Here is a 26,911-nt window from a genome sequence, read left to right on the forward strand (position 1 = left end):
TAATTGCACTAGAGAGGGTACAGAGGAGATTTACGGGGATGTTGCCAGGACTGGAAAAATGCAGCCGTGAGGAAAGATTGGATAGGCTGGGGTTGTTCTCCTTGGAACAGAGAAGGCTGAGGGGAGAATCTGATTGAAATGTACAAAATTGTAAACTTGCCACCCCTCTCCCCCCCCCCCCCCCACCCCCCGCCAAGAAAAAAAAATAGCTCGGACCGACATGTGGCTCGTCACATTCATGGGACGTGGGTGTCCCTGGCCAGTACAAGTTGGCTTTGAGGAGGTGGCAGTGAGCCGGTACTGGAGTGTGAACCTGGATAATGGGAGTGTGTCTCTGGATTGCTGCAGTGGCCGCGTCCTCCACATCTTCCCCACGCCCCCCCCCCCCATTCCCGACACCCATCCGAGCAAATCCCTGCTGCATGTGTGACCCCGGACACGCGCTGAGCGTGAGCACACTCGGGCGGGGGGAACTGACAACAGAAGGTGGCTGAAAAGTCAAAAGCAGCGAGCACGAGTGATGGTGTAGAGGCAGACTGGGAGAGTTTAGTTTTAGAGATACAGCACTGAAACAGGCCCTTCAGCCCACTGAGTCTGTGCCGACCATCAACCACCCATTTATACTAATCCTACACTAATTCCATATTCCCATCACATCCCCACCTGTCCCTATATATTTCCCGACCACCGACCTATACTCGGGGCAATTTACAACGGCGAATTTACCGACCAACCTGCAGGTCTTTGGCTGTGGGAGGAAACCCGAGCACCCGGAGAAAACCCACGCAGACACAGGGAGAACTTGCAAACTCCGCACAGGCAGTACCCGGAATCGAACCCGGGTCGCTGGAGCTGTGAGGCTGCGGTGCTAACCACTGCGCCACTGTGCTGCCCAGGGTGTCGGGTTGAGCCCCAGACCCTCGGTAACGTCGAGGCCCGCCCCCTGCCCCGCACCGTGATCTGCTCCACTGTAACTCGCCGTGAACCGGCCGAATCTGCCGGGGACGTTGAATTAAGGAGAACGGTAAAATATTTACAGAGAGACTTCAAAGGAATTGGATATATATTTGAACGGGAAAACCTACTTTGAGGACAGTGGGGAAGGAGCAGGAATGCAGAGGGGCGAATTGGGTCACTCTTTCAATGAGGGACTGAATGGTGACTTTCTGAGCTGCATATAGGACTTCTTGTATTTCTGCATTTGGATCAGATGGGCTGGCAGGTGGCAACTGAAGTTTAACACTGATATGGGGCATGTGTGTGTGTACGTAGGTACACGCAGTGGTGCTCTCATCTCAAGACACCCGGCTGGTTTGCAGTGTGTTGTGAAGGACCTCGGGGTGAGGCTCCAGGGCAGGCGGGGTAGCTGGTGTGTCCCCCCCCCCACACCCCCCGTCACCTCCCCCAGACCGGGCAGAGAAGCGGCAAGGCGGGAAGCGGATGGCGCAGTAACCTGGCTGGCGATTCCTCTCCTCCTGCAGGTCCGGAAGACGTTCTTCAACCTGGCGTTCTGCGACTTCTGCCTGAAGTTCCTGTTCCATGGCTTCCGCTGCCAGACCTGCGGCCACAAGTTCCACGAGCACTGCAGCAGTAAAGTGCCAACGGTGTGCTTGGACCTGGGCAAATAGTGAGTACGAAAGGGAGGGTCCAGGGTGGGGTGGAGCGGCGGAGGCTGGGGGATAGTGAGTACGCTGGTTGAGGGAGGTGGTTTTGGTTGAGGGGGGGGGGAGCGTGTGTGGTGATAGTGAGTACTGATCTAGCCCTGGTGTGATCTGATTCTCTACCGTTGGTTTGCAGCCCGGCTTCTCCCGGTCCCTACGAGGAGCACTCGCTCTCACCGATGCCCACAGCCCAGATGGACCAACTCCTGACCCCTCAGTCATCCGGAAGGTGAGAACGCGTTGGATGTCTGTTTACTGTTAGAGAAACCGTCTGATATCCTTGCTGTAACTCGCAGTCGATTAGTTCGACACTGGATGGTGAGAAGAGTTCATGGAGCACAGCTGCCTACCTCTCTCTTCTGAGTCATGTGGCCGCGGGTTTGAACTCAATAGTCCAGGCTCCTCCTTTCCCCCCGGTGCCAGACCGACAAGAGTGCTGCACTATCGGAGGTACTGTCTTTCGGGTGAGATGTTAAACCCGTCAGTCACTGAGTTTTTTTTTTGAAGCGTGGCCTCTGTTGGAACGTGGGAGACATGGCGGCCAATTTGTGCACAGCAAGCTCCCACGAACCGCGACGTGATAATGACCCGGGAGCGTCGAGCCGAGGGTTATGTGCTCCAGGCTCGGAGAGAGCGACAGCTGACGCGTGCAGCCATCTTGGGGCTGCCCGGGAAGACAGGGAGCTGCGCGAGGGTGGGGGAGTGGTTCATGAAAAACCTGTGTGAACAAAGAACAGCACAGGAACAGGCCATTCGGCCCTCCAAGCCTGCGCCAATCTTGATGCCTGCCTAAACTAAAACCTTCTGCACTTCCGGGGCACGTATCCCTCTATTCCCATCCTATTCATGTATTTGTCAAGATGCCTCTTAAACGTCGCTATCGTACCTGCTTCCACCACCTCCCCTGGCAGCAGGTTCCAGGCACTCACCACCCTCTGTGTAAAGAACTTGCCTCGCACATCCCCCCTAATCTTTGCCCCTCTCACCTTAAACCTATGTCCCCCAGTAACTGACTCTTCCACCCTGGGAAAAAGCTTCTGACTATCCACTCTGTCCATGCCGCTCATAACTTTGTAAACCTCTATCATGTCACCCCTCCACCTCCATCGTTCAGGTGAAAACAATCCAAGTTTATCCAACCTCTCCTCATAGCTAATGCCCTCCAGACCAGGCAACATCCTGGTAAACCTCTTCTGTACCCTCTCCAAAGCCTCCATGTCCTACTGGTAGTGTGGCGACCAGAATTGCACGCAATATTCTAAGTGTGGCCTAACTAAGGTTCTGTACAGCTGCAGCATAACCTGCCAATTTTTATACTCTATGCCCCGACCGATGAAGGCAAGCATGCCGTATGCCTTCTTCACTACCTTATCCACCTGCGTTGCCACTTTCAGTGACCTGTGGACCTGTACGCCCAGATCTCTCTGCCTATCAATACTCCTAAGGGTTCTGCCATTTACTGTATACTTCCCACCTGCATTAGACCTTCCAAAATGCATTACCTCACATTTGTCCGGATTAAACTCCATCTGCCATTTCTCCGCCCAAGTCTCCAACCGATCTATATCCTGCTGTATCCTCTGACAATCCTCATCATTATCCGCAACTCCACCAACCTTTGTGTCGTCCTCAAACTTAATAATCAGACCAGTTACATTTTCCTCCAAATCATTTATATATACTACAAAGAGCAACGGTCCCAGCACTGATCCCTGCGGAACACCACTAGTCACATCCCTCCATTCAGAAAAGCACCCTTCCACTGCTACCCTCTGTCTTCTGTGACAGAGCCAGTTCTGTATCCATCTTGCCAGCTCACCTCTGATCCCGTGTGACTTCACCTTTTGTACCATTCTGCCATGAGGGACCTTGTCAAAGGCTTTACTGAAGTCCATATAGACAACATCCACTGCCCTTCCTTCATCAATCATCTTTGTCACTTCCTCAAAAAACTCAATCAAATTAGTGAGACACGACCTCCCCTTCACAAAACCATGCCGTCTCTCGCTAATAAGTTTGTTTGTTTCCAAATGGGAGTAAATCCTGTCCCGAATAATCCTCTCTAATAATTTCCCTACCACTGACGTAAGGCTCACCGGCCTATAATTTCCTGGATTATCCTTGCCACCCTTCTTAAACAAAGGCACAACATTGGCTATTCTCCAGTCCTCTGGGACCTCACCTGTAGCCAATGAGGATGCAAAGATTTCTGTCAAGGCCCCAGCAATTTCTTCCCTTGCCTCCCTCAGTATTCTAGGGTAGATCCCATCAGGCCCTGGGGACTTATCTACCTTAATGCTTTGCAAGACACCCAACACCTCCTCCTTTTTGATAATGAGATGACTGAGACTATCTACACTCCCTTCCCTAGGCTCATCATCCACCAAGTCCTTCTCTTTGGTGAATACTGATGCAAAGTACTCATTTAGTACCTCGCCCATTTCCTCTGGCTCCACACATAGATTCCCATCTCTGTCCTTGAGTGGGCCAACCCTTTCCCTGGTTACCCTCTTGCTCTTTATATATGTATAAAAAGCCTTGGGATTATCCTTAATCCTGTTTGACAATGACTTTTCATGACCCCTTTTAGCCCTCCTGACTCCTTGCTTAAGTTGTGTGCGAGCATTTGCGGAAACCGGGAGAGCGGGCGGAATGGGTGGAGGTGGGAGAGAGGGTGTGCAGGCGTTGCTGTGGATCTTCAGCTGACAGGGTGCATTGCAGGTCAGTGGAATTGATTACAGCCTTCTCACCGACGGGCCTGACACTAACCTGCTTCTCCTTCGCCTTGCAGGCTCACACCACCCGCCTTCACTTTCCCATGTCCCTGCCCACCTGCCGAAGGGCAGCTCCAGCGCCAACGTTCAACCTCCACGCCCAACGTGCACATGTCCAGCACCACAGCACCAGTCAACATGAGTGTCATAGAGGTGAGGGATTCACACGTTACGTGCAGAGACCCAATCAGCTGGAGGCACTGCCCAGCCTCAGACAGCCTTACAACAACCACTCAGGATAGAATATGGGAGCTCCATGACAGCAACTCCCTGTGTTACTGAGTATTGGGGTTTACAGGACAGTGAGACTCTGTGTTACTGAGTATTGGGGTTTACTGGACAGTGAGACTCTGTGTTACTGAGTATTGGTGTTTATAGGACAGTGAGACTCTGTGTTACTGAGTATTGGTGTTTGTAGGACAGTGAGACTCTGTGTTACTGAGTATGGGTGTTTATCGGACAGTGAGGCTCTGTGTTACTGAGTATTGGTGTTTATAGGACAGTGAGAGTCAGTGTTACTGAGTATTGGTGTTTACTGGACAGTGAGACTCTGTGTTACTGAGTATTGGTGTTTATAGGACAGTGAGACTCTGTGTTACTGAGTATTGGGGTTTACAGGACAGTGTGACTCTGTGTTACTGAGTATTGGGGTTTACAGGACAGTGAGACTCTGTATTACTGAGTATTGGTGTTTATAGGACAGTGTGACTCTGTGTTACTGAGTATTGGGGTTTAGAAGACAGTGAGACTCTGTGTTACTGAGTACTGGGGTTTATAGGACAGTGCGACTCTGTGTTACTGAGTATTGGTGTTTATAGGACAGTGTGACTCTGTGTTACTGAGTATTGGGGTTTACAGGACAGTGAGACTCTGTATTACTGAGTATTGGTGTTTATAGGACAGTGTGACTCTGTGTTACTGAGTATTGGGGTTTAGAAGACAGTGAGACTCTGTGTTACTGAGTACTGGGGTTTATAGGACAGTGAGACTCTGTGTTACTGAGTATTGGGGTTTACAGGACAGTGACACTCTGTGTTGCTGAGTATTGGTGTTTACAGGACAGTGAGACTCTGTGTTACTGAGTATTGGTGTTTATAGGACAGTGAGACTCTGTGTTAATGAGTATTGGTGTTTATAGGACAGTGAGACTCTGTGTTACTGAGTATTGGTGTTTATAGGACAGTGAGACTCTGTGTTACTGAGTATTGGGGTTTACAGGACAGTGAGACTCTGTGTTACTGAGTATTGGGGTTTATAGGACAGTGAGACTCTGTGTTACTGAGTATTGGTGTTTACAGGACAGTGAGACTCTGTGTTACTGAGTATTGTGGTTTACAGGACAGTGAGACTCTGTTACTGAGTATTGGTGTTTATAGGACAGTGAGACTCTGTGTTACTGAGTATTGGGGTTTACAGGACAGTGAGACTCTGTGTTACTGAGTATTGGTGTTTATAGGACAGTGAGATCTGTGTTACTGAGTATTGGTGTTTGCAGGACAGTGAGACTCTGTGTTACTGAGTATTGGTGTTTATAGGACAGTGAGATCTGTGTTACTGAGTATTGGGGTTTACAGGACAGTGAGACTCTGTGTTGCTGAGTATTGGTGTTTGCAGGACAGTGAGACTCTGTGTTACTGAGTATTGGTGTTTATAGGACAGTGAGACTCTGTGTTACTGAATATTGGGGTTCACAGGACAGTGAGACACTGTGTTACTGAGTATTGGGGTTTACAGGACAGTGAGACTCTGTGTTACTGAGTATTGGGGTTAACAGGACAGTGAGACTCTGTGTTACTGAGTATTGGGGTTTACAGGACATTGAGACTCTGTGTTACTGAGTATTGGGTTTTACAGGACAGTGAGACTCTGTTACTGAGTATTGGGGTTTCAAGGACAGTGAGACTCTGTGTTACTGAGTATTGGTGTTTATAGGACAGTGAGATTCTGTGTTACTGAAAATTGGGGTTTACAGGACAGTGAGACTCTGTTACTGAGTATTGGGTTTTGCAGGACAGTGAGACTCTGTGTTACTGAGTATTGGGGTTTACAGGACAGTGAGACTCTGTTACTGAGTATTGGTGTTTATAGGACAGTGAGATTCTGTGTTACTGAGTATTGGGGTTTACAGGACAGTGAGACTCTGTTACTGAGTATTGGTGTTTATAGGACAGTGAGACTCTGTTACTGAGTATTGGTGTTTATAGGACAGTGAGATTCTGTGTTACTGAGTATTGGGGTTTACAGGACAGTGAGACTCTGTTACTGAGTATTGGGTTTTGCAGGACAGTGAGACTCTGTGTTACTGAGTATTGGGGTTTACAGGACAGTGAGACTCTGTTACTGAGTATTGGGGTTTCAAAGACACTGAGACTCTGCGTTACTGAGTATTGGGTTTTACAGGACAGTGAGACTCTGTTACTGAGTATTGGGGTTTCAAGGACAGTGTGACTCTGTGTTACTGAGTATTGGGGTTTATAGGACAGTGAGACTCTGTGTCACTGAGTATTGGTGTTTATAGGACAGTGAGACTCTGTGTTACTTTGGATTGGGGTTGACAGGACAGTGAGACTCTGTGTTTCTGAGTATTGGGGTTTATAGGACAGTGAGACTCTGTGTTACTGAGTATTGGTGTTTACAGGACATTGAGACTGTGTTACTGAGTATTGGTGTTTACAGGACAGTGAGACTCTGTGTCACTGAGTATTGGTGTTTATAGGACAGTGAGACTCTGTGTTACTTTGGATTGGGGTTGACAGGACAGTGAGACTCTGTGTTTCTGAGTATTGGGGTTTATAGGACAGTGAGACTCTGTGTTACTGAGTATTGGTGTTTATAGGACAGTGAGACTCTGTGTTACTGAGTATTGGTGTTTACAGGACATTGAGACTGTGTTACTGAGTATTGGTGTTTATCGGACAGTGAGACTCTGTGTTACTGAGTATTGGGGTTTACAGGACACTGAGACTCTGTGTTACTGAGTATTGGTGTTTACAGGACAGTGAGACTCTGTGTTACTGAGTATTGGTGTTTACAGGACAGTGAGAATCTGTGTTACTGAGTATTGGGGTTTACAGGACAGTGAGACTCTGTTACTGAGTATTGGGGTTTCAAGGACAGTGTGACTCTGTGTTACTGAGTATTGGGGTTTATAGGACAGTGAGACTCTGTGTCACTGAGTATTGGTGTTTATAGGACAGTGAGACTCTGTGTTACTTTGGATTGGGGTTGACAGGACAGTGAGACTCTGTGTTTCTGAGTATTGGGGTTTATAGGACAGTGAGACTCTGTTACTGAGTATTGGGGTTTCAAGGACAGTGTGACTCTGTGTTACTGAGTATTGGGGTTTATAGGACAGTGAGACTCTGTGTTACTGAGTATTGGGGTTTATAGGACAGTGAGACTCTGTGTTACTGAGTATTGGTGTTTACAGGACATTGAGACTGTGTTACTGAGTATTGGTGTTTACAGGACATTGAGACTGTGTTACTGAGTATTGGTGTTTATCGGACAGTGAGACTCTGTGTTACTGAGTATTGGGGTTTACAGGACACTGAGACTCTGTGTTACTGAGTATTGGTGTTTACAGGACAGTGAGACTCTGTGTTACTGATTATTGGTGTTTACAGGACAGTGAGAATCTGTGTTACTGAGTATTGGGGTTTACAGGACAGTGAGACTCTGTGTTACTGAGGATAGGTGTTTATCGGACAGTGAGACTCTGTGTTACTGAGTATTGGGGTTTATAGGACAGTGAGACTCTGTGTTACTGAGTATTGGTGTTTACAGGACACTGAGACTCTGTGTTACTGAGTATTGGTGTTTACAGGACAGTGAGACTCTGTGTTACTGAGTATTGGGGTTTATAGGACAGTGAGACTCTGTGTTACTGAGTATTAGGGTTTATAGGACAGTGAGACTCTGTGTTACTGAGTATAGGTGTTTATAGGACAGTGAGACTCTGTGTTACTGAGTATTGGGGTTTACAGGACAGTGAGACTCTGTGTTACTGAGTATTGGTGTTTGCAGGACAGTGAGACACTGTGGTACTGAGTATTGGTGTTTATAGGACAGTGAGACTCTGTGTTACTGAGTATTCGTGTTTATAGGACAGTGAGACTCTGTGTTACTGAGTATTGGTGTTTATTGGACAGTGAGACTCTGTGTTACTGAGTATTGGTGTTTATAGGACAGTGAGACTCTGTGTTACTGAGTATTGGTGTTTATAGGACAGTGAGACTCTGTGTTACTGAGTATTGGGGTTTATAGGACAGTGAGACTCTGTGTTACTGAGTATTGGTGTTTATAGGACAGTGAGACTCTGTGTTATTGAGTATTGGTGTTTATAGGACAGTGAGACTCTGTATTACTGAGTATTGGTGTTTACAGGACAGTGAGACTCTGTGTTACTGAGTATTGGTGTTTATAGGACAGTGAGACTCTGTGTTACTGAGTATTGGGGTTTATAGGACAGTGAGACTCTGTGTTACTGAGTATTGGTGTTTATAGGACAGTGAGACTCTGTGTTACTGAGTATTGGTGTTTATAGGACAGTGAGACTCTGTGTTACTGAGTATTGGGGTTTACAGGACAGTGAGACTCTGTGTTACTGAGTATTGGTGTTTATAGGACAGTGAGATGCTGTGTTACTGAGTATTGGGGTTTACAGGACAGTGAGACTCTGTGTTACTGAGTATTGGTGTTTATAGGACAGTGAGACTCTGTGTTACTGAGTATTGGGGTTTACAGGACAGTGAGACTCTGTGTTACTGAGTATTGGTGTTTATAGGACAGTGAGACTCTGTGTTACTGAGTATTGGGGTTTACAGGACAGTGAGATTCTGTGTTACTGAGTATTGGGGTTTACAGGACAGTGAGATTCTGTGTTACTGAGTATTCGTGTTTATAGGACAGTGAGACTCTGTGTTACTGAGTATTGGTGTTCACAGGACAGTGAGACTCTGTGTTACTGAGTATTGGGGTTTATAGGACAGTGAGACTCTGTGTTACTGAGTATTGGTGTTTATAGGACAGTGAGATTCTGTGTTACTGAGTATTCGTGTTTATAGGACAGTGAGACTCTGTGTTACTGAGTATTGGTGTTCACAGGACAGTGAGACTCTGTGTTACTGAGTATTGGGGTTTATAGGACAGTGAGACTCTGTGTTACTGAGTATTGGTGTTTATCGGACAGTGAGACTCTATGTTACTGAGTATTGGTGTTTACAGGACAGTGAGACTCTGTGTTACTGAGTATTGGGGTTTATAGGACAGTGAGACTCTGTGTTACTGAGTATTGGGGTTTACAGGACAGTGAGACTCTGTGTTACTGAGTATTGGTGTTTATAGGACAGTGAGACTCTGTGTTACTGAGTATTGGTGTTTATAGGACAGTGAGACTCTGTGTTACTGAGTATTGGGGTTTACAGGACAGTGAGATTCTGTGTTACTGAGTATTCGTGTTTATAGGACAGTGAGACTCTGTGTTACTGAGTATTGGTGTTCACAGGACAGTGAGAGTCTGTGTTACTGAGTATTGGTGTTTATAGGACAGTGAGACTCTGTGTTACTGAGTATTGGTGTTTACAGGACAGTGAGACTCTGTTACTGAGTATTGGTGTTTATAGGACAGTGAGACTCTGTGTTACTGAGTATTGGTGTTTATAGGACAGTGAGACTCTGTGTTACTGAGTATTGGTGTTTATAGGACAGTGAGACTCTGTGTTCCTGAGTATTGGTGTTTATAGGACAGTGAGACTCTGTGTTACTGAGTATTGGTGTTTATAGGACAGTGAGACTCTGTGTTACTGAGTATTGGTGTTTATAGGACAGTGAGACTCTGTGTTCCTGAGTATTGGTGTTTACAGGACAGTGAGACTCTGTGTTACTGAGTATTGGTGTTTATAGGACAGTGTGACTCTGTGTTACTGAGTATTGGTGTTTATAGGACAGTGAGACTCTGTGTTCCTGAGTATTGGTGTTTACAGGACAGTGAGACTCTGTGTTACTGAGTATTGGTGTTTATAGGACAGTGAGACTCTGTGTTACTGAGTATTGGTGTTTATAGGACAGTGAGACTCTGTGTTACTGAGTATTGGTGTTTATAGGACAGTGAGACTCTGTGTTACTGAGTATTGGTGTTTATCGGACAGTGAGACTCTGTGTTATTGAGTATTGGTGTTGATAGGACAGTAAGACTCTGTTACTGAGTATTGGGGTTTATAGGACAGTGAGACTCTGTGTTACTGAGTATTGGTGTTTATAGGACAGTGAGACTCTGTGTTACTGAGTATTGGTGTTTACAGGACAGTGAAACTCTGTGTTACTGAGTATTGGTGTTTACAGGACAGTGAGACTCTGTTACTGAGTATTGGGGTTTACCGGACAGTGAGACACTGTGGTACTGAGTATTGGGGTTTATAGGACAGTGAGACTCTGTGTTACTGAGTATTCGTGTTTATAGGACAGTGAGACTCTGTGTTACTGAGTATTGGGGTTTATAGGACAGTGAGACACTGTGGTACTGAGTATTGGGGTTTATAGGACAGTGAGACTCTGTGTTACTGAGTATTGGGGTTTACAGGACAGTGAGATTCTGTGTTACTGAGTATTGGGGTTTACAGGACAGTGAGATTCCGTGTTACTGAGTATTCGTGTTTATAGGACAGTGAGACTCTGTGTTACTGAGTATTGGTGTTCACAGGACAGTGAGACTCTGTGTTACTGAGTATTGGGGTTTATAGGACAGTGAGACTCTGTGTTACTGAGTATTGGTGTTTATAGGACAGTGAGATTCTGTGTTACTGAGTATTCGTGTTTATAGGACAGTGAGACTCTGTGTTACTGAGTATTGGTGTTCACAGGACAGTGAGACTCTGTGTTACTGAGTATTGGGGTTTATAGGACAGTGAGACTCTGTGTTACTGAGCATTGGTGTTTATCGGACAGTGAGACTCTGTGTTACTGAGTATTGGTGTTTACAGGACAGTGAGACTCTGTGTTACTGAGTATTGGGGTTTATAGGACAGTGAGACTCTGTGTTACTGAGTATTGGGGTTTACAGGACAGTGAGACTCTGTGTTACTGAGTATTGGTGTTTATAGGACAGTGAGACTCTGTGTTACTGAGTATTGGTGTTTATAGGACAGTGAGACTCTGTGTTACTGAGTATTGGGGTTTACAGGACAGTGAGATTCTGTGTTACTGAGTATTCGTGTTTATAGGACAGTGAGACTCTGTGTTACTGAGTATTGGTGTTCACAGGACAGTGAGAGTCTGTGTTACTGAGTATTGGTGTTTATAGGACAGTGAGACTCTGTGTTACTGAGTATTGGTGTTTACAGGACAGTGAGACTCTGTTACTGAGTATTGGTGTTTATAGGACAGTGAGACTCTGTGTTACTGAGTATTGGTGTTTATAGGACAGTGAGACTCTGTGTTACTGAGTATTGGTGTTTATAGGACAGTGAGACTCTGTGTTCCTGAGTATTGGTGTTTATAGGACAGTGAGACTCTGTGTTACTGAGTATTGGTGTTTATAGGACAGTGAGACTCTGTGTTACTGAGTATTGGTGTTTATAGGACAGTGAGACTCTGTGTTACTGAGTATTGGTGTTTACAGGACACTGAGACTCTGTGTTACTGAGTATTGGTGTTTACAGGACAGTGAGACTCTGTGTTACTGAGTATTGGGGTTTATAGGACAGTGAGACTCTGTGTTACTGAGTATTAGGGTTTATAGGACAGTGAGACTCTGTTACTGAGTATTGGGGTTTCAAGGACAGTGAGACTCTGTGTTACTGAGTATTGGTGTTTATAGGACAGTGAGATTCTGTGTTACTGAGTATTGGGGTTTACAGGACAGTGAGACTCTGTTACTGAGTATTGGGTTTTGCAGGACAGTGAGACTCTGTGTTACTGAGTATTGGGGTTTACAGGACAGTGAGACTCTGTTACTGAGTATTGGTGTTTATAGGACAGTGAGATTCTGTGTTACTGAGTATTGGGGTTTACAGGACAGTGAGACTCTGTTACTGAGTATTGGTGTTTATAGGACAGTGAGACTCTGTTACTGAGTATTGGTGTTTATAGGACAGTGAGATTCTGTGTTACTGAGTATTGGGGTTTACAGGACAGTGAGACTCTGTTACTGAGTATTGGGTTTTGCAGGACAGTGAGACTCTGTGTTACTGAGTATTGGGGTTTACAGGACAGTGAGACTCTGTTACTGAGTATTGGGGTTTCAAAGACACTGAGACTCTGCGTTACTGAGTATTGGGTTTTACAGGACAGTGAGACTCTGTTACTGAGTATTGGGGTTTCAAGGACAGTGTGACTCTGTGTTACTGAGTATTGGGGTTTATAGGACAGTGAGACTCTGTGTCACTGAGTATTGGTGTTTATAGGACAGTGAGACTCTGTGTTACTTTGGATTGGGGTTGACAGGACAGTGAGACTCTGTGTTTCTGAGTATTGGGGTTTATAGGACAGTGAGACTCTGTGTTACTGAGTATTGGTGTTTACAGGACATTGAGACTGTGTTACTGAGTATTGGTGTTTACAGGACAGTGAGACTCTGTGTCACTGAGTATTGGTGTTTATAGGACAGTGAGACTCTGTGTTACTTTGGATTGGGGTTGACAGGACAGTGAGACTCTGTGTTTCTGAGTATTGGGGTTTATAGGACAGTGAGACTCTGTGTTACTGAGTATTGGTGTTTATAGGACAGTGAGACTCTGTGTTACTGAGTATTGGTGTTTACAGGACATTGAGACTGTGTTACTGAGTATTGGTGTTTATCGGACAGTGAGACTCTGTGTTACTGAGTATTGGGGTTTACAGGACACTGAGACTCTGTGTTACTGAGTATTGGTGTTTACAGGACAGTGAGACTCTGTGTTACTGAGTATTGGTGTTTACAGGACAGTGAGAATCTGTGTTACTGAGTATTGGGGTTTACAGGACAGTGAGACTCTGTTACTGAGTATTGGGGTTTCAAGGACAGTGTGACTCTGTGTTACTGAGTATTGGGGTTTATAGGACAGTGAGACTCTGTGTCACTGAGTATTGGTGTTTATAGGACAGTGAGACTCTGTGTTACTTTGGATTGGGGTTGACAGGACAGTGAGACTCTGTGTTTCTGAGTATTGGGGTTTATAGGACAGTGAGACTCTGTTACTGAGTATTGGGGTTTCAAGGACAGTGTGACTCTGTGTTACTGAGTATTGGGGTTTATAGGACAGTGAGACTCTGTGTCACTGAGTATTGGTGATTATAGGACAGTGAGACTCTGTGTTACTTTGGATTGGGGTTGACAGGACAGTGAGACTCTGTGTTTCTGAGTATTGGGGTTTATAGGACAGTGAGACTCTGTGTTACTGAGTATTGGTGTTTACAGGACATTGAGACTGTGTTACTGAGTATTGGTGTTTATCGGACAGTGAGACTCTGTGTTACTGAGTATTGGGGTTTACAGGACACTGAGACTCTGTGTTACTGAGTATTGGTGTTTACAGGACAGTGAGACTCTGTGTTACTGATTATTGGTGTTTACAGGACAGTGAGAATCTGTGTTACTGAGTATTGGGGTTTACAGGACAGTGAGACTCTGTGTTACTGAGGATTGGTGTTTATCGGACAGTGAGACTCTGTGTTACTGAGTATTGGGGTTTATAGGACAGTGAGACTCTGTGTTACTGAGTATTGGTGTTTACAGGACACTGAGACTCTGTGTTACTGAGTATTGGTGTTTACAGGACAGTGAGACTCTGTGTTACTGAGTATTGGGGTTTATAGGACAGTGAGACTCTGTGTTACTGAGTATTAGGGTTTATAGGACAGTGAGACTCTGTGTTACTGAGTATAGGTGTTTATAGGACAGTGAGACTCTGTGTTACTGAGTATTGGGGTTTACAGGACAGTGAGACTCTGTGTTACTGAGTATTGGTGTTTGCAGGACAGTGAGACACTGTGGTACTGAGTATTGGTGTTTATAGGACAGTGAGACTCTGTGTTACTGAGTATTCGTGTTTATAGGACAGTGAGACTCTGTGTTACTGAGTATTGGTGTTTATTGGACAGTGAGACTCTGTGTTACTGAGTATTGGTGTTTATAGGACAGTGAGACTCTGTGTTACTGAGTATTGGTGTTTATAGGACAGTGAGACTCTGTGTTACTGAGTATTGGGGTTTATAGGACAGTGAGACTCTGTGTTACTGAGTATTGGTGTTTATAGGACAGTGAGACTCTGTGTTATTGAGTATTGGTGTTTATAGGACAGTGAGACTCTGTATTACTGAGTATTGGTGTTTACAGGACAGTGAGACTCTGTGTTACTGAGCATTGGTGTTTATAGGACAGTGAGACTCTGTGTTACTGAGTATTGGGGTTTATAGGACAGTGAGACTCTGTGTTACTGAGTATTGGTGTTTATAGGACAGTGAGACTCTGTGTTACTGAGTATTGGTGTTTATAGGACAGTGAGACTCTGTGTTACTGAGTATTGGGGTTTACAGGACAGTGAGACTCTGTGTTACTGAGTATTGGTGTTTATAGGACAGTGAGATGCTGTGTTACTGAGTATTGGGGTTTACAGGACAGTGAGACTCTGTGTTACTGAGTATTGGTGTTTATAGGACAGTGAGACTCTGTGTTACTGAGTATTGGGGTTTACAGGACAGTGAGACTCTGTGTTACTGAGTATTGGTGTTTATAGGACAGTGAGACTCTGTGTTACTGAGTATTGGGGTTTACAGGACAGTGAGATTCTGTGTTACTGAGTATTGGGGTTTACAGGACAGTGAGATTCTGTGTTACTGAGTATTCGTGTTTATAGGACAGTGAGACTCTGTGTTACTGAGTATTGGTGTTCACAGGACAGTGAGACTCTGTGTTACTGAGTATTGGGGTTTATAGGACAGTGAGACTCTGTGTTACTGAGTATTGGTGTTTATAGGACAGTGAGATTCTGTGTTACTGAGTATTCGTGTTTATAGGACAGTGAGACTCTGTGTTACTGAGTATTGGTGTTCACAGGACAGTGAGACTCTGTGTTACTGAGTATTGGGGTTTATAGGACAGTGAGACTCTGTGTTACTGAGTATTGGTGTTTATCGGACAGTGAGACTCTATGTTACTGAGTATTGGTGTTTACAGGACAGTGAGACTCTGTGTTACTGAGTATTGGGGTTTATAGGACAGTGAGACTCTGTGTTACTGAGTATTGGGGTTTACAGGACAGTGAGACTCTGTGTTACTGAGTATTGGTGTTTATAGGACAGTGAGACTCTGTGTTACTGAGTATTGGTGTTTATAGGACAGTGAGACTCTGTGTTACTGAGTATTGGGGTTTACAGGACAGTGAGATTCTGTGTTACTGAGTATTCGTGTTTATAGGACAGTGAGACTCTGTGTTACTGAGTATTGGTGTTCACAGGACAGTGAGAGTCTGTGTTACTGAGTATTGGTGTTTATAGGACAGTGAGACTCTGTGTTACTGAGTATTGGTGTTTACAGGACAGTGAGACTCTGTTACTGAGTATTGGTGTTTATAGGACAGTGAGACTCTGTGTTACTGAGTATTGGTGTTTATAGGACAGTGAGACTCTGTGTTACTGAGTATTGGTGTTTATAGGACAGTGAGACTCTGTGTTCCTGAGTATTGGTGTTTATAGGACAGTGAGACTCTGTGTTACTGAGTATTGGTGTTTATAGGACAGTGAGACTCTGTGTTACTGAGTATTGGTGTTTATAGGACAGTGAGACTCTGTGTTACTGAGTATTGGTGTTTATAGGACAGTGAGACTCTGTGTTCCTGAGTATTGGTGTTTACAGGACAGTGAGACTCTGTGTTACTGAGTATTGGTGTTTATAGGACAGTGTGACTCTGTGTTACTGAGTATTGGTGTTTATAGGACAGTGAGACTCTGTGTTCCTGAGTATTGGTGTTTACAGGACAGTGAGACTCTGTGTTACTGAGTATTGGTGTTTATAGGACAGTGAGACTCTGTGTTACTGAGTATTGGTGTTTATAGGACAGTGAGACTCTGTGTTACTGAGTATTGGTGTTTATAGGACAGTGAGACTCTGTGTTACTGAGTATTGGTGTTTATCGGACAGTGAGACTCTGTGTTATTGAGTATTGGTGTTGATAGGACAGTAAGACTCTGTTACTGAGTATTGGGGTTTATAGGACAGTGAGACTCTGTGTTACTGAGTATTGGTGTTTATAGGACAGTGAGACTCTGTGTTACTGAGTATTGGTGTTTATCGGACAGTGAGACTCTGTGTTACTGAGTATTGGTGTTTACAGGACAGTGAGACTCTGTGTTACTGAGTATTGGGGTTTACCGGACAGTGAGACTCTGTGTTACTGAGTATTGGTGTTTATAGGACAGTGAGACTCTGTGTTACTGAGTATTGGTGTTTATAGGACAGTGAGACTCTGTGTTACTGAGTATTGGGGTTTACAGGACAGTGAGATTCTGTGTTACTGAGTATTCGTGTTTATAGGACAGTGAGACTCTGTGTTACTGAGTATTGGTGTTCACAGGACAGTGAGAGTCTGTGTTACTGAGTATTGGTGTTTATAGGACAGTGAGACTCTGTGTTACTGAGTATTGGTGTTTACAGGACAGTGAGACTCTGTTACTGAGTATTGGTGTTTATAGGACAGTGAGACTCTGTGTTACTGAGTATTGGTGTTTATAGGACAGTGAGACTCTGTGTTACTGAGTATTGGTGTTTATAGGACAGTGAGACTCTGTGTTCCTGAGTATTGGTGTTTATAGGACAGTGAGACTCTGTGTTACTGAGTATTGGTGTTTATAGGACAGTGAGACTCTGTGTTACTGAGTATTGGTGTTTATAGGACAGTGAGACTCTGTGTTACTGAGTATTGGTGTTTACAGGACACTGAGACTCTGTGTTACTGAGTATTGGTGTTTACAGGACAGTGAGACTCTGTGTTACTGAGTATTGGGGTTTATAGGACAGTGAGACTCTGTGTTACTGAGTATTAGGGTTTATAGGACAGTGAGACTCTGTGTTACTGAGTATAGGTGTTTATAGGACAGTGAGACTCTGTGTTACTGAGTATTGGGGTTTACAGGACAGTGAGACTCTGTGTTACTGAGTATTGGTGTTTGCAGGACAGTGAGACACTGTGGTACTGAGTATTGGTGTTGATAGGACAGTGAGACTCTGTGTTACTGAGTATTTGTGTTTATAGGACAGTGAGACTCTGTGTTACTGAGTATTGGTGTTTATTGGACAGTGAGACTCTGTGTTACTGAGTATTGGTGTTTATAGGACAGTGAGACTCTGTGTTACTGAGTATTGGTGTTTATAGGACAGTGAGACTCTGTGTTACTGAGTATTGGGGTTTATAGGACAGTGAGACTCTGTGTTACTGAGTATTGGTGTTTATAGGACAGTGAGACTCTGTGTTACTGAGTATTGGGGTTTATAGGACAGTGAGACTCTGTGTTACTGAGTATTGGTGTTTATAGGACAGTGAGACTCTGTGTTACTGAGTATTGGTGTTTATAGGACAGTGAGACTCTGTGTTACTGAGTATTGGGGTTTACAGGACAGTGAGACTCTGTGTTACTGAGTATTGGTGTTTATAGGACAGTGAGATGCTGTGTTACTGAGTATTGGGGTTTACAGGACAGTGAGACTCTGTGTTACTGAGTATTGGTGTTTATAGGACAGTGAGACTCTGTGTTACTGAGTATTGGGGTTTACAGGACAGTGAGACTCTGTGTTACTGAGTATTGGTGTTTATAGGACAGTGAGACTCTGTGTTACTGAGTATTGGGGTTTACAGGACAGTGAGATTCTGTGTTACTGAGTATTGGGGTTTACAGGACAGTGAGATTCTGTGTTACTGAGTATTCGTGTTTATAGGACAGTGAGACTCTGTGTTGCTGAGTATTGGTGTTCACAGGACAGTGAGACTCTGTGTTACTGAGTATTGGGGTTTATAGGACAGTGAGACTCTGTGTTACTGAGTATTGGTGTTTATAGGACAGTGAGATTCTGTGTTACTGAGTATTCGTGTTTATAGGACAGTGAGACTCTGTGTTACTGAGTATTGGTGTTCACAGGACAGTGAGACTCTGTGTTACTGAGTATTGGGGTTTATAGGACAGTGAGACTCTGTGTTACTGAGTATTGGTGTTTATCGGACAGTGAGACTCTGTGTTACTGAGTATTGGTGTTTACAGGACAGTGAGACTCTGTGTTACTGAGTATTGGGGTTTATAGGACAGTGAGACTCTGTGTTACTGAGTATTGGGGTTTACAGGACAGTGAGACTCTGTGTTACTGAGTATTGGTGTTTATAGGACAGTGAGACTCTGTGTTACTGAGTATTGGTGTTTATAGGACAGTGAGACTCTGTGTTACTGAGTATTGGGGTTTACAGGACAGTGAGATTCTGTGTTACTGAGTATTCGTGTTTATAGGACAGTGAGACTCTGTGTTACTGAGTATTGGTGTTCACAGGACAGTGAGAGTCTGTGTTACTGAGTATTGGTGTTTATAGGACAGTGAGACTCTGTGTTACTGAGTATTGGTGTTTACAGGACAGTGAGACTCTGTTACTGAGTATTGGTGTTTATAGGACAGTGAGACTCTGTGTTACTGAGTATTGGTGTTTATAGGACAGTGAGACTCTGTGTTACTGAGTATTGGTGTTTATAGGACAGTGAGACTCTGTGTTCCTGAGTATTGGTGTTTATAGGACAGTGAGACTCTGTGTTACTGAGTATTGGTGTTTATAGGACAGTGAGACTCTGTGTTACTGAGTATTGGTGTTTATAGGACAGTGAGACTCTGTGTTACTGAGTATTGGTGTTTATAGGACCGTGAGACTCTGTGTTCCTGAGTATTGGTGTTTACAGGACAGTGAGACTCTGTGTTACTGAGTATTGGTGTTTATAGGACAGTGTGACTCTGTGTTCCTGAGTATTGGTGTTTACAGGACAGTGAGACTCTGTGTTACTGAGTATTGGTGTTTATAGGACAGTGAGACTCTGTGTTACTGAGTATTGGTGTTTATAGGACAGTGAGACTCTGTGTTACTGAGTATTGGTGTTTATAGGACAGTGAGACTCTGTGTTACTGAGTATTGGTGTTTATCGGACAGTGAGACTCTGTGTTATTGAGTATTGGTGTTGATAGGACAGTAAGACTCTGTTACTGAGTATTGGGGTTTATAGGACAGTGAGACTCTGTGTGACTGAGTATTGGTGTTTATAGGACAGTGAGACTCTGTGTTACTGAGTATTGGTGTTTACAGGACAGTGAAACTCTGTGTTACTGAGTATTGGTGTTTACAGGACAGTGAGACTCTGTTACTGAGTATTGGGGTTTACCGGACAGTGAGACACTGTGGTACTGAGTATTGGGGTTTATAGGACAGTGAGACTCTGTGTTACTGAGTATTCGTGTTTATAGGACAGTGAGACTCTGTGTTACTGAGTATTGGGGTTTATAGGACAGTGAGACACTGTGGTACTGAGTATTGGGGTTTATAGGACAGTGAGACTCTGTGTTACTGAGTATTGGGGTTTACAGGACAGTGAGATTCTGTGTTACTGAGTATTCGTGTTTATAGGACAGTGAGACTCTGTGTTACTGAGTATTGGTGTTCACAGGACAGTGAGACTCTGTGTTACTGAGTATTGGGGTTTATAGGACAGTGAGACTCTGTGTTACTGAGTATTGGTGTTTATAGGACAGTGAGATTCTGTGTTACTGAGTATTCGTGTTTATAGGACAGTGAGACTCTGTGTTACTGAGTATTGGTGTTCACAGGACAGTGAGACTCTGTGTTACTGAGTATTGGGGTTTATAGGACAGTGAGACTCTGTGTTACTGAGTATTGGTGTTTATCGGACAGTGAGACTCTGTGTTACTGAGTATTGGTGTTTACAGGACAGTGAGACTCTGTGTTACTGAGTATTGGGGTTTATAGGACAGTGAGACTCTGTGTTACTGAGTATTGGGGTTTACAGGACAGTGAGACTCTGTGTTACTGAGTATTGGTGTTTATAGGACAGTGAGACTCTGTGTTACTGAGTATTGGTGTTTATAGGACAGTGAGACTCTGTGTTACTGAGTATTGGGGTTTACAGGACAGTGAGATTCTGTGTTACTGAGTATTCGTGTTTATAGGACAGTGAGACTCTGTGTTACTGAGTATTGGTGTTCACAGGACAGTGAGAGTCTGTGTTACTGAGTATTGGTGTTTATAGGACAGTGAGACTCTGTGTTACTGAGTATTGGTGTTTACAGGACAGTGAGACTCTGTTACTGAGTATTGGTGTTTATAGGACAGTGAGACTCTGTGTTACTGAGTATTGGTGTTTATAGGACAGTGAGACTCTGTGTTACTGAGTATTGGTGTTTATAGGACAGTGAGACTCTGTGTTCCTGAGTATTGGTGTTTATAGGACAGTGAGACTCTGTGTTACTGAGTATTGGTGTTTATAGGACAGTGAGACTCTGTGTTACTGAGTATTGGTGTTTATAGGACAGTGAGACTCTGTGTTACTGAGTATTGGTGTTTATAGGACAGTGAGACTCTGTGTTCCTGAGTATTGGTGTTTACAGGACAGTGAGACTCTGTGTTACTGAGTATTGGTGTTTATAGGACAGTGTGACTCTGTGTTACTGAGTATTGGTGTTTATAGGACAGTGAGACTCTGTGTTCCTGAGTATTGGTGTTTACAGGACAGTGAGACTCTGTGTTACTGAGTATTGGTGTTTATAGGACAGTGAGACTCTGTGTTACTGAGTATTGGTGTTTATAGGACAGTGAGACTCTGTGTTACTGAGTATTGGTGTTTATAGGACAGTGAGACTCTGTTACTGAGTATTGGTGTTTATCGGACAGTGAGACTCTGTGTTACTGAGTATTGGTGTTGATAGGACAGTAAGACTGTGTTACTGAGTATTGGGGTTTACAGGACAGTGAGACTCTGTGTTATTGAGTATTGGTGTTGATAGGACAGTAAGACTGTGTTACTGAGTATTGGGGTTTACAGGACAGTGAGACTCTGTGTTACTGAGTATTGGTGTTTATAGGACAGTGAGACTCTGTGTTACTGAGTATTGGTGTTTACAGGACAGTGAAACTCTGTGTTACTGAGTATTGGTGTTTACAGGACAGTGAGACTCTGTTACTGAGTATTGGGGTTTACCGGACAGTGAGACACTGTGGTACTGAGTATTGGGGTTTATAGGACAGTGAGACTCTGTGTTACTGAGTATTCGTGTTTATAGGACAGTGAGACTCTGTGTTACTGAGTATTGGGGTTTATAGGACAGTGAGACACTGTGGTACTGAGTATTGGGGTTTATAGGACAGTGAGACTCTGTGTTACTGAGTATTCGTGTTTATAGGACAGTGAGACTCTGTGTTACTGAGTATTGGTGTTTATTGGACAGTGAGACTCTGTGTTACTGAGTATTGGTGTTTATAGGACAGTGAGACTCTGTGTTACTGAGTATTGGTGTTTATAGGACAGTGAGACTCTGTGTTCCTGAGTATTGGTGTTTATAGGACAGTGAGACTCTGTGTTACTGAGTATTGGTGTTTATAGGACAGTGAGACTCTGTGTTACTGAGTATTGGTGTTTATAGGACAGTGAGACTCTGTGTTACTGAGTATTGGTGTTTATAGGACAGTGAGACTCTGTGTTCCTGAGTATTGGTGTTTACAGGACAGTGAGACTCTGTGTTACTGAGTATTGGTGTTTACAGGACAGTGAGACTCTGTGTTACTGAGTATTGGTGTTTATAGGACAGTGAGACTCTGTGTTACTGAGTATTGGTGTTTATAGGACAGTGAGACTCTGTGTTCCTGAGTATTGGTGTTTACAGGACAGTGAGACTCTGTGTTACTGAGTATTGGTGTTTACAGGACAGTGAGACTCTGTGTTACTGAGTATTGGTGTTTACAGGACAGTGAGACTCTGTGTTACTGAGTATTGGTGTTTACAGGACAGTGAGACTCTGTGTTATTGAGTATTGGTGTTGATAGGACAGTAAGACTCTGTTACTGAGTATTGGTGTTTGCAGGACAGTGAAACTCTGTGTTACTGAGTATTGGTGTTTACAGGACAGTGAGACTCTGTTACTGAGTATTGGGGTTTACCGGACAGTGAGACTCTGTGTTACTGAGTATTGGTGTTTACAGGACAGTGAGACTCTGTGTTATTGAGTATTGGTGTTTATAGGACAGTAAGACTCTGTTACTGAGTATTGGGGTTTACAGGACAGTGAGACTCTGTGTTACTGAGTATTGGGGTTTATAGGACAGTGAGACTCTGTGTTACTGAGTATAGGTGTTTATAGGACAGTGAGACTCTGTGTTACTGAGTATTGGGGTTTATAGGACAGTGAGACTCTGTGTTACTGAGTATTGGTGTTTGCAGGACAGTGAGACACTGTGGTACTGAGTATTGGGGTTTATAGGACAGTGAGACTCTGTGTTACTGAGTATTCGTGTTTATAGGACAGTGAGACTCTGTGTTACTGAGTATTGGTGTTTATTGGACAGTGAGACTCTGTGTTACTGAGTATTGGTGTTTATAGGACAGTGAGACTCTGTGTTACTGAGTATTGGTGTTAATAGGACAGTGAGACTCTGTGTTACTGAGTATTGGGGTTTATAGGACAGTGAGACTCTGTGTTACTGAGTATTGGTGTTTATAGGACAGTGAGACTCTGTGTTACTGAGTATTGGTGTTTATAGGACAGTGAGACTCTGTGTTACTGAGTATTGGTGTTTATAGGACAGTGAGACTCTGTGTTACTGAGTATTGGTGTTTATAGGACAGTGAGACTCTGTGTTACTGAGTATTGGTGTTTACAGGACAGTGAGACTCTGTGATACTGAGTATTGGTGTTTATAGGACAGTGAGACTCTGTGTTACTGAGTATTGGTGTTTATAGGACAGTGAGACTCTGTGTTACTGAGTATTGGGGTTTATAGGACAGTGAGACTCTGTGTTACTGAGTATTGGGGTTTATAGGACAGTGAGACTCTGTGTTACTGAGTATTGGGGTTTACCGGACAGTGAGATTCTGTGTTACTGAGTATTGGTGTTTACAGGACAGTGAGACTCTGTGTTACTGAGTATTGGGGTTTACCGGACAGTGAGATTCTGTGTTACTGAGTATTGGGGTTTATAGGACAGTGAGACTCTGTGTTACTGAGTATTGGGGTTTACCGGACAGTGAGATTCTGTGTTACTGAGTATTGGGGTTTACCGGACAGTGAGATTCTGTGTTACTGAGTATTGGGGTTTATAGGACAGTGAGACTCTGTGTTACTGTGTATTGGTGTTTACAGGACAGTGAGACTCTGTGTTACTGAGTATTGGGGTTTATAGGACAGTGAGACTCTGTGTTACTGAGTATTGGGGTTTACAGGACAGTGAGATTCTGTGTTACTGAGTATTGGGGTTTATAGGACAGTGAGACTCTGTGTTACTGAGTATTGGTGTTTACAGGACAGTGAGACTCTGTTACTGAGTATTGGGGTTTACCGGACAGTGAGACTCTGTGTTACTGAGTATTGGTGTTTACAGGACAGTGAGACTCTGTGTTATTGAGTATTGGTGTTTATAGGACAGTAAGACTCTGTTACTGAGTATTGGTGTTTACAGGACAGTGAGACTCTGTGTTACTGAGTATTGGGGTTTATAGGACAGTGAGACTCTGTGTTACTGAGTATAGGTGTTTATAGGACAGTGAGACTCTGTGTTACTGAGTATTGGGGTTTATAGGACAGTGAGACTCTGTGTTACTGAGTATTGGTGTTTGCAGGACAGTGAGACACTGTGGTACTGAGTATTGGGGTTTATAGGACAGTGAGACTCTGTGTTACTGAGTATTCGTGTTTATAGGACAGTGAGACTCTGTGTTACTGAGTATTGGTGTTTATTGGACAGTGAGACTCTGTGTTACTGAGTATTGGTGTTTACAGGACAGTGAGACTCTGTGTTACTGAGTATTGGTGTTTATAGGACAGTGAGACTCTGTGTTACTGAGTATTGGTGTTAATAGGACAGTGAGACTCTGTGTTACTGAGTATTGGGGTTTATAGGACAGTGAGACTCTGTGTTACTGAGTATTGGTGTTTATAGGACAGTGAGACTCTGTGTTACTGAGTATTGGTGTTTATAGGACAGTGAGACTCTGTGTTACTGAGTATTGGTGTTTATAGGACAGTGAGACTCTGTGTTACTGAGTATTGGTGTTTATAGGACAGTGAGACTCTGTGTTACTGAGTATTGGTGTTTACAGGACAGTGAGACTCTGTGATACTGAGTATTGGTGTTTATAGGACAGTGAGACTCTGTGTTACTGAGTATTGGTGTTTATAGGACAGTGAGACTCTGTGTTACTGAGTATTGGGGTTTATAGGACAGTGAGACTCTGTGTTACTGAGTATTGGGGTTTATAGGACAGTGAGACTCTGTGTTACTGAGTATTGGGGTTTACCGGACAGTGAGATTCTGTGTTACTGAGTATTGGTGTTTACAGGACAGTGAGACTCTGTGTTACTGAGTATTGGGGTTTACCGGACAGTGAGATTCTGTGTTACTGAGTATTGGGGTTTATAGGACAGTGAGACTCTGTGTTACTGAGTATTGGTGTTTACAGGACAGTGAGACTCTGTGTTACTGAGTATTGGGGTTTATAGGACAGTGAGACTCTGTGTTACTGAGTATTGGGGTTTACCGGACAGTGAGACTCTGTGTTACTGAGTATTGGTGTTTACAGGACAGTGAGACTCTGTGTTATTGAGTATTGGTGTTTATAGGACAGTAAGACTCTGTTACTGAGTATTGGTGTTTACAGGACAGTGAAACTCTGTGTTACTGAGTATTGGTGTTTACAGGACAGTGAGACTCTGTGTTACTGAGTATTGGGGTTTACCGGACAGTGAGACTCTGTGTTACTGAGTATTGGTGTTTACAGGACAGTGAAACTCTGTGTTACTGAGTATTGGTGTTTACAGGACAGTGAGACTCTGTGTTACTGAGTATTGGGGTTTACCGGACAGTGAGACTCTGTGTTACTGAGTATTGGTGTTTACAGGACAGTGAGACTCTGTGTTACTGAGTATTGGTGTTTACAGGACAGTGAGACTCTGTGTTACTGAGTATTGGGGTTTATAGGACAGTGAGACTCTGTGTTACTGAGTATTAGGGTTTATAGGACAGTGAGACTCTGTGTTACTGAGTATAGGTGTTTATAGGACAGTGAGACTCTGTGTTACTGAGTATTGGGGTTTACAGGACAGTGAGACTCTGTTACTGAGTATTGGTGTTTGCAGGACAGTGAGACACTGTGGTACTGAGTATTGGTGTTTATAGGACAGTGAGACTCTGTGTTACTGAGTATTCGTGTTTATAGGACAGTGAGACTCTGTGTTACTGAGTATTGGTGTTTATTGGACAGTGAGACTCTGTGTTACTGAGTATTGGTGTTTATAGGACAGTGAGACTCTGTGTTACTGAGTATTGGTGTTTATAGGACAGTGAGACTCTGTGTTACTGAGTATTGGGGTTTATAGGACAGTGAGACTCTGTGTTACTGAGTATTGGTGTTTATAGGACAGTGAGACTCTGTGTTATTGAGTATTGGTGTTTATAGGACAGTGAGACTCTGTATTACTGAGTATTGGTGTTTACAGGACAGTGAGACTCTGTGTTACTGAGTATTGGTGTTTATAGGACAGTGAGACTCTGTGTTACTGAGTATTGGGGTTTATAGGACAGTGAGACTCTGTGTTACTGAGTATTGGTGTTTATAGGACAGTGAGACTCTGTGTTACTGAGTATTGGTGTTTATAGGACAGTGAGACTCTGTGTTACTGAGTATTGGGGTTTACAGGACAGTGAGACTCTGTGTTACTGAGTATTGGTGTTTATAGGACAGTGAGATGCTGTGTTACTGAGTATTGGGGTTTACAGGACAGTGAGACTCTGTGTTACTGAGTATTGGTGTTTATAGGACAGTGAGACTCTGTGTTACTGAGTATTGGGGTTTACAGGACAGTGAGACTCTGTGTTACTGAGTATTGGGGTTTACAGGACAGTGAGATTCTGTGTTACTGAGTATTGGGGTTTACAGGACAGTGAGATTCTGTGTTACTGAGTATTCGTGTTTATAGGACAGTGAGACTCTGTGTTACTGAGTATTGGTGTTCACAGGACAGTGAGACTCTGTGTTACTGAGTATTGGGGTTTATAGGACAGTGAGACTCTGTGTTACTGAGTATTGGTGTTTATAGGACAGTGAGATTCTGTGTTACTGAGTATTCGTGTTTATAGGACAGTGAGACTCTGTGTTACTGAGTATTGGTGTTCACAGGACAGTGAGACTCTGTGTTACTGAGTATTGGGGTTTATAGGACAGTGAGACTCTGTGTTACTGAGTATTGGTGTTTATCG

The 26,911-nt window shown here is 43.9% G+C and overlaps 1 protein-coding gene across 1 annotated transcript in view; it reads left to right on the top strand.

Moving 5' to 3' along the window:
* The window catches only part of LOC137358407 (serine/threonine-protein kinase A-Raf-like), a 478,222-nt gene that overhangs the window by 22,655 nt on the left and 428,656 nt on the right, over positions 1-26,911 (top strand). The window contains exons 4-6 of the mRNA XM_068024352.1: positions 1,482-1,627; positions 1,798-1,890; positions 4,453-4,588. Coding sequence (XP_067880453.1) covers positions 1,482-1,627; positions 1,798-1,890; positions 4,453-4,588 — 375 coding nt within the window. The remainder of the gene's footprint in view (positions 1-1,481; positions 1,628-1,797; positions 1,891-4,452; positions 4,589-26,911) is intronic.

The sequence above is a fragment of the Heterodontus francisci genome, chromosome 49, assembly GCF_036365525.1.
Source record: "Heterodontus francisci isolate sHetFra1 chromosome 49, sHetFra1.hap1, whole genome shotgun sequence".
NCBI lineage: Eukaryota > Metazoa > Chordata > Chondrichthyes > Heterodontiformes > Heterodontidae > Heterodontus > Heterodontus francisci.